The 8,752-nt window shown below is 33.4% G+C and overlaps 1 protein-coding gene across 1 annotated transcript; it reads left to right on the top strand.

Annotated features, from left to right (window-relative positions):
• The first annotated feature begins 329 nt into the window (after positions 1-329).
• On the top strand, positions 330-749 carry LOC137652836 (KRAB-A domain-containing protein 2-like). The gene has a single exon (XM_068386234.1). The coding sequence runs from the start codon at positions 330-332 to the stop codon at positions 747-749; it is 420 nt and encodes a 139-aa protein (XP_068242335.1).
• The last annotated feature ends 8,003 nt before the right edge of the window (positions 750-8,752 follow it).

The raw sequence follows: 8,752 nt of genomic DNA on the forward strand, positions 1-8,752 counted from the left end.
ACCCATTACTCTCACCTCCCTTACTACAAGATCAGTTTATTCTAGTACCTTGACAAGATGTCTGAGAGCATAGAGTTAAAATTTCGTTAAGAGTTATTATCTAGGTATGAGAAGTGTTCCAAGTGTTCAAATGATTGAGGACATTCGTAGAGCTAGCGAAAGAAAGAACACGAAAAGTCGTCATGAATATTACCTTCTGAGTAAATTTGAAGTGTTACAGTGTGGGGATCTTGAGAAAATTATTAAGAAACGACAAATTCTAGTCGAAACACCGGGGGTACTAGGCTATGTCTCCATTGGGGACACAATTCACATAGTTAAAAGACAGAATGACAAAAGAACTCCAAGTGAAATATGCCAACATTCAGCGAGAAACAATTGAACTATTCAAGTCGTTATGCCTGGAATGCCAGAAAAAGAGAAAGCGACCAATGACAAAGGGTGTCGTAGTTAAACCTATTCATAGTACTGAATTTTCATCACGTGGTCAGGTTGATCTCATAGACATGCAGTCTATGTCATGTAAAACCTTCAAATGGATTATGGTTTACCAAGACCATCTGACAAAGTTCTGCGTTCTACGTCCGCTCACATCAAAGCGTGCAGCTGAGGTAGCATTCCAACTTGCTGATATCTTTCTAATTCTAGGTGCTCCAGTAATCCTTCAATCAGACAATGCTTCTGAGTTTACAGCTCAGATTATTACTGAACTACGTTCTTTGTGGCCCAATCGTTCACGGCAAGCCTAGACATCCACAGAGCCAAGGCTCTGTTTAGCGAGCAAATGGTGACATAAAAGACATGCTTGTAGCGTGGATGGCTGACAACTCCTCAACGGACTGGGCTGCAGGCATAAAATTTTTTCAGTTTTCCAAGAATTCGGCTTACCATGCAGGGATCAAAAGAAGTCCATATGCTGCAATGTTCGGTGAGAATGCCCGAGTCGGACTGACGTCAACATCACTTCCACAAGAAATCATCAGATGCCTGCAGTCTGAGCAAGACCTTATAACAATGCTTCATCAGCAAGAAACAGATGCCAACGAGCCTGAAACAGAAGCTGAAATGAATAAGTCTGAACAAGAGCCAGAACCACTATCCCAGCATTAAACGAACCTTGATCAACTTCATAACAGCATCAGCTCCCAACGATTAGCAGCAAGTGAATCTCAGAGACAACAAGCAGAACGTATGGTTAAGAGGAGCCGAACAGAATTAGTAGCAGGTGAGATAGGAGACAACATTGCTCTTCCAATTCAATTTGTTGATCGAGGTCGTGGAGACCCAAGGAACATCCTAGGTGTTATTGTGAGTAGGAGCATGAACGACCAATACAGAGTGGCCACCAAAAGTGGTATTGTAAAAGGAAGCTATTCCAGGAATCAGTTTGACATTTGTCCCAAGAGATTGCTGAAAGAAAGTGACATTAACAATGACATTGAAATTTCTCTCCGAGAAGCCGTTATCAAATCCTCTATCAGTGGAGGACAAGGTTTTGTTAAGTGTTCATGCAATGGTCCCAAAAAATGCCAAACAGATGCAAATGTTTCAAATGCAATAGTAGATGCCACAATAGCCTCAACTTTGTAAATAAATAAATCTGTAATTGATATGTCATTTGTTTTTACTATTGTTCGATTGTTCTATCGTACTACTGATTTAATTTTTAACTAGTGCTTTTATATTTGTGATTTTCTTATGAATAAAATCATTATACCAGGTGTGATTTATTCTTGCAATTATTGTAAATATTGATATCACTATTGCTAGTCATTTACTTTTTAACTAGTGATATTTATATGTATGAATTTTCTTATGAATAAAATTATAAGAGTACGAAACAGTTATTTTCGCCTTTCAAACATATAAAGATCAATAACAAATGACTTTAGTAATTTCATTTAATGTCTGGTCACCAAATTCAATCGTTTCATGAAAAGGCTGGAATTTTCAGTCAATTCATTTCAATTCATGAATTGACTGACCCCTACAGGCATTACATGAAATGACTAAAAGTTTTAGTCATTTCACGAAATAACTGATTTCACGGTTTGACTGTAACATATATATATATATATATATATATATATATATATATATATATATATATATATATATATATATATATATATATATATATATATATATATATATATATATATATATATATATATATATATATATATATATATATATATTACCCTCGTAATATGGATAGATAGCTAGAGAGATGAATCCCTGTAAATGTTAAATAGTAGAACGAATAATGACTTCTTAATGGAGTTTCTTGACTAATGTGCATATGCATTAAAACCTTTGTTTTAGAAATAAGTGATAATGAATGATATTGAACCTTCTTCATACCATAGAGCATCATGAATATTTCTAGATTATCATATGAGGGAACTGACGGAGAATTTTCATCAAAATAGTAATAACTCGTATTAAAATAACAGAAATAATAGTATTAAACGTTTAAATAATAATAATAATAATAATAATAATAATAATAATAATAATAATAATAATAATAATAATAATAATAATAAGTTAACCAGGGCACCAACCATCCGTTGAGATACTGTCACTAGAGATATATGGGGTCCTTTGACTGACCAAACAGTACTAAATTGGATCTTTATCTCTGGTTACGGTTCATTTACTCTTTGCCTACACATCAACCAAGTAGTCTGATATAAACTTTACAGATTCTCTTCTCTCCTCATACACCAAACCTCTCATGGGGTTAACTACTGCACTATAATTATTCAGTGGCTACTTTCCTCTTGGTAAGGCTAGGAGAGACTCTTTAGGTATGGTAAGTAGTTCTTCTAGGAGAAGGACACTACAATATCAAACCAGAGTTTTCTATTCTTCCGCAGCGTCATAGCCTCTCTATCATGGTCTTCCGCTGTCATGGGTTAGAGTTCACTTGCTTGAGGGTACACTTGAGCATACTATTGAACTAATTTCTCTCTTACTTATTTTGTAAAAAAAAAAAAAAATTATAGTTTATATAGGCAATACTGATTTTGATGTTCTTGCTATTCTTAAAATTTTTAATTGTTCCTTTTTTTCCTTTTTTCACTGACCTATTTTCCCTGTTGGGGCCCATGGGATTATAGCATTTTACTTTATTAAGCTAGGGTTGTAGCTTAGCAAGTAATAATAATAATAATAATAATAATAATAATAATAATAATAATAATAATAATATTATTATTATTATATAATATAATATATATATATATATATATATATATATATATATATATATATATATATATATATATATATATGTATATATAATATTCATATATTTATATATATGTATATATAAGTATATATATATATATATATATATATATATATATATATATATATATATATATATATATATATATATATATATATATATACATACACAGTATACATATATATATATATATATATATATATATATATATATATATATATATATATATATATATATATATTATACATATATATATATATATATATATATATATATATATATATATATATATATATATATATACACAGTATATATATATATATATATATATATATATATATATATATATACACAGTATATATATATATATATATATATATATATATATATATATATATATATATATATATATATATATATATATATATATACATATATATATATATATATATATATATATATATATATATATATATATATATATATATATATATATATATAATGATTATTATTATTACTACCAATGCTACAACCCTAGTTGGAAAAGTAAGATGCTATAAGCCCAAGGCCTCCAACAGGGAAATATAGCCCAGTGAGGGGAGTGAATAGGGAAGTGAATAAATGAGGAGAATAAATTAACAATATATCATTCTAAAAACAGTAAAAGCGTTAAAACAGGTATGTCCTATATAAACTATTAACAACGTCCAAAACAGATATGTCATATAAACTATAGAAAGACTCATGTCAGCCTCGTCAACATAAAAACATTTGCTCCAGCTTTGAACTATTGAAGTTCTATTGATTCAACTACCCAGCTAGGAAGCTCATTCCATAACTTGGTAACAGCTGGAAAAAAAATTTCTAGAATACTTTATATATATTTATATATATATATATATATATATATATATATATATATATATATATATATATATATATATTTATATATATATATATATATATATATATATATATATATATATATATATATATATATATATATATATGTAGATAGATACATTCATATATATATATATATATATATATATATATATATATATATATATATATATATATATATATATATATATATATATATATATTTATATATATGTGTACATATATGCATATATACACACACACACACACACACACACACATATATATATATATATATATATATATATATATATATATATATATATATATATATATATATATATATATATATATATATATGTATATATGTATGCTTATATATACATGTACACACACCTATATATATATATATATATATATATATATATATATATATATATATATATATATATATATATATATATATATATATATATATATATGTATGTATATATATACATGCACAGACACACCTACATATACATACATATACCCAGGCACTTCCCCCAATTTTGGGGGGTAGCCGACACCAACAATGAAACAAAACAAAAAAGGGGACCTCTACTCTCTACGTTCCTTCAGCCTAACCAGGGACTCAACCGAGTTCAGCTGGTACTGGAAGCAGCAGGGCCTACTGGAACTGCGTCACAATCTCTCTCCATTCATTCCTATTTCTAGCACGCTCTCTTGCCTCTCTCACATCTATCCTCCTATCACCCAGAGCTTTCTTCACACCATCCATCCACCCAAACCTTGGCCTTCCTCTTTTACTTCTCCCATCAACTCTTGCATTAATCATCTTTTTTAGCAGACAACCATTTTCCATTCTCTCAACATGGCCAAACCACCTCAGCACATTCATATCCACTCTAGCCGCTAACTCATTTCTTACACCAGTTCTCTCCCTCACCACTTCGTTCCTAACCCTATCTACTCGAGATACACCAGCCATACTCCTTAGACACTTCATCTCAAACACATTCAATTTTTGTCTCTCAGTCACTTTCATTCCCCACAACTCCGATCCATACATCACAGTTGGTACAATCACTTTCTCATATAGAATTCTCTTTACATTCATGCCCAACCCTCTATTTTTTACTACTCCCTTAACTGCCCCCAACACTTTGCAACCTTCATTCACTCTCTGACGTACATCTGCTTCCACTCCACCATTTGTTGCAACAACAGACCCCAAGTACTTAAACTGATCCATATCCTCAAGTAACTCTCCATTCAACATGATATTCAACCTTGCACCACCTTCCCTTCTCGTACATCTCATAACCTTACTCTTACCCACATTAACTCTCAACTTCCTTCTCTCACACACCCTTCCAAATTCTGTCACTAGTCGGTCAAGCTTCTCTTCTGTGTCTGCTACCAGTACAGTATCATCCGCAAACAACAACTGATTTACCTCCCATTCATGGTCATTCTCGCCTACCAGTTTTAATCCTCGTCCAAGCACTCGAGCATTCACCTCTCTCACCACTCTATCAACATACAAGTTAAACAACCACGGCGACATCACACATCCCGTCTCAGCCCCACTCTCACCAGAAACCAATCACTTACTTCATTTCCTTAACTAACACATGCTTTACTACCTTTGTAGAAACTTTTCACTGCTTGCAACAACCTTCCACCAACTCCATATAACCTCATCACATTCCACATTGCTTCCCTATCAAGTCTATCATATGCTTTCTCCAGATCCATAAACGCAACATACACCTCCTTACCTTTTGCTAAATATTTCTCGCATATCTGCCTAACTGTAAAAATCTGATTCATACAACCCCTACCTCTTCTAAAACCACCCTGTACTTCCAAGATTGCATTCTCTGTTTTATCCTTAATCCTATTAATCAATACTCTACCATACACTTTTCCAACTACACTCAACAAACTAATACCTCTTGAATTACAACACGCATGCACATCTCCCTTACCCTTATATAGTGGTACAATACATGCACAAACCCAATCTACTGGTACCATTGACAACACAAAACACACATTAAACAATCTCACCAAGCATTCAAGTATAGTCACACCCCCTACCTTCAACATCTCAGCTTTCACACCATCCATACCAGATGCTTTTCCTACTCTCGTTTCATCCAGTGCTCTCCTCACTTCCTCTATTGTAATCTCTCTCTCATTCTCATCTCCCATCACTGGCACCTCAACACCTGCAACAGCAATTATATCTGCCTCCCTATTATCCTCACCATTCAGCAAACTTTCAAAATATTCCGCCCACCTTTTCCTTGCCTCCTCTCCTTTTAACAACCTTCCATTTCCATCTTTCACTGTCTCTTCAATTCTTCCGCCACCCTTCCTTACTCTCTTCACTTCTTTCCAAAACTTCTTCTTATTCTTTTCATATGACTGACCCAATCCCTGACCCCACCTCAGGTCAGCTGCCCTCTTTGCCTCACGTACCTTGCGCTTTACTTCCACATTTTTCTCTCTATATTTTTCATACTTCTCTATACTATTATTCTGCAGCCATTCTTCAAAAGCCCTCTTTTTCTCTTCCACTTTTACCTTCACTCCTACATTCCACCATTCACTGCCCTTCCTCATGCTGCCTCCAACAACCTTCTTGCCACATACATCACTTGTAATCCCAACAAAATTTTCTTTTACTAACTTCCACTCCTCTTCTAAATTACCAGTTTCTCTTACTCTCACCTCGTTATATGCCATTTTCAACCTTTCCTGATATTTACTTTTTACTCCCGGTTTTATTAACTCTTCAACCTTCACTACCTCCCTCTTACATCCACCTACTCTATTCCCCCACTCTTTTGCTACAACTAATTTTCCTTCCACCAAAAATGATCAGACATACCGTTTGCCATACCCCTAAACACGTGCACGTCTTTCAATCTTCCAAACATTCTTTTAGTTATCAACACATAATCCATTAATGCCCTTTCTACTACTCTTTCATTTGCCACTCCATGTATACTTATTCTTATCTTTCTTTTTAAAGAAGCTAGCACTTATTACCATCTTTTGTTCAACACACATATCTACCAGTCTCTCACCACTCTCATTTTCACCTGGTACACCATACTTCCCAATGACACCTTCTACCTCTCCAGCGCCCACTCTAGCATTTAAGTCACCCAATACAACTACATAATTCCTTCTACCCAGTCCTTCTACACACCTAGTTAATTCATTCCAGAACTCATTCCGCTCTTCTTCACTTTTCTCACTACCTGGCCCATACGCACTGACAAACGCCCAACATTCCCTACCCAACTTAACCCTTACCCACATTAACCTAGATGATATCTCCTTCCATTCCACTACTTTACCTGTCATCCATTCACTCAGCAATAACGCCACACCCTCTCTCGCTCTTCCCCTTTCAATCCCAGACACTCTACCAGACATTTCACCAAACATCACTTCACCCTTTCCTTTCATCTTTGTCTCACACAAGGCCAATACATCCATCCTTCTTCTTCTAAACATACTTCCAATCTCACATCTTTTACTCTCTATCGTACTACATCCACGCACATTCAAACACCCCAAAACTAGAGTGCGGGGAGCAGTCACTCTCCCCCCAGCTCCATCTCCTTGTCGGTGTCTCGTAGGAATTTTACACAGGAGAGGGGGTTCCCAGCCCCCTCGTCCCGTCCCTTTTAGTCACCTCTTACGACACGCAGGGATAACGTTGGCGCTATTCTAATTTTTATATGCCCCCTCATATATATACATATATATATATATATATATATATATATATATATATATATATACATATATATATATATATATATATATATATATATATATATATATATATGTGTGTGTGTGTGTGTGTGTGTATGTATCCTTCCTAATGTTGTAGATATATAGTTTTTAGAGGTGAGACTCTCCGGCTGCTTTTCCAATTTTACTTTATTCCCACTATTGTGGAGAAAAATTGCATAATGATGATACTCCCAAATAGCCAAAACTCCAGCGGGGATCTGTTACACTTTACTTGTTGTCTAGACTGAAATTGCTTGCGGCTGGGATTCTTTAATTTAATGGGAAACGTTCGACAGTTTCTTCCTCTGCTTGCTAATTACACTCTTTTTTATATATAGGAAATGCCGTGGTCTATGAGCCTTCACCTCACAAAACCGTATTATTTATAAGATTATCAACTTATTTCGTAGGTTATTCTGTTTTTATTACCTTACGTGTATATAGAAGTATAATCCCCACGCACACACACACACACACACACACACACACACACACACACATATATATATATATATATATATATATATATATATATATATATATATATATATATATATATATATATATATATATATATATATATATATATATATATATATATATATATATATTTATCTTCAGTACCATCATCCTCATATCCTTTACGCCTTAAAGTGCAAAAGGCGTCAGTTAGATTTCACCAGTCGTCTCTATACTGAGATTTAATCCAATTCTTTTCCTTTCATCATATCCTACTTCACACTTCATAGTCCTCAGCCATGTAGGCCTAGGACTTATAACTCATCTTATGCC

Source organism: Palaemon carinicauda, chromosome 14 (genome assembly GCF_036898095.1).
Source record: "Palaemon carinicauda isolate YSFRI2023 chromosome 14, ASM3689809v2, whole genome shotgun sequence".
NCBI classification, from domain to species: Eukaryota; Metazoa; Arthropoda; class Malacostraca; order Decapoda; family Palaemonidae; genus Palaemon; species Palaemon carinicauda.

Excerpts from the sequence above, each read along its gene's own strand:
- LOC137652836 (XM_068386234.1), top strand. The coding sequence starts at position 330 with ATGACAAAAGAACTCCAAGTGAAATATGCCAACATTCAGCGAGAAACA.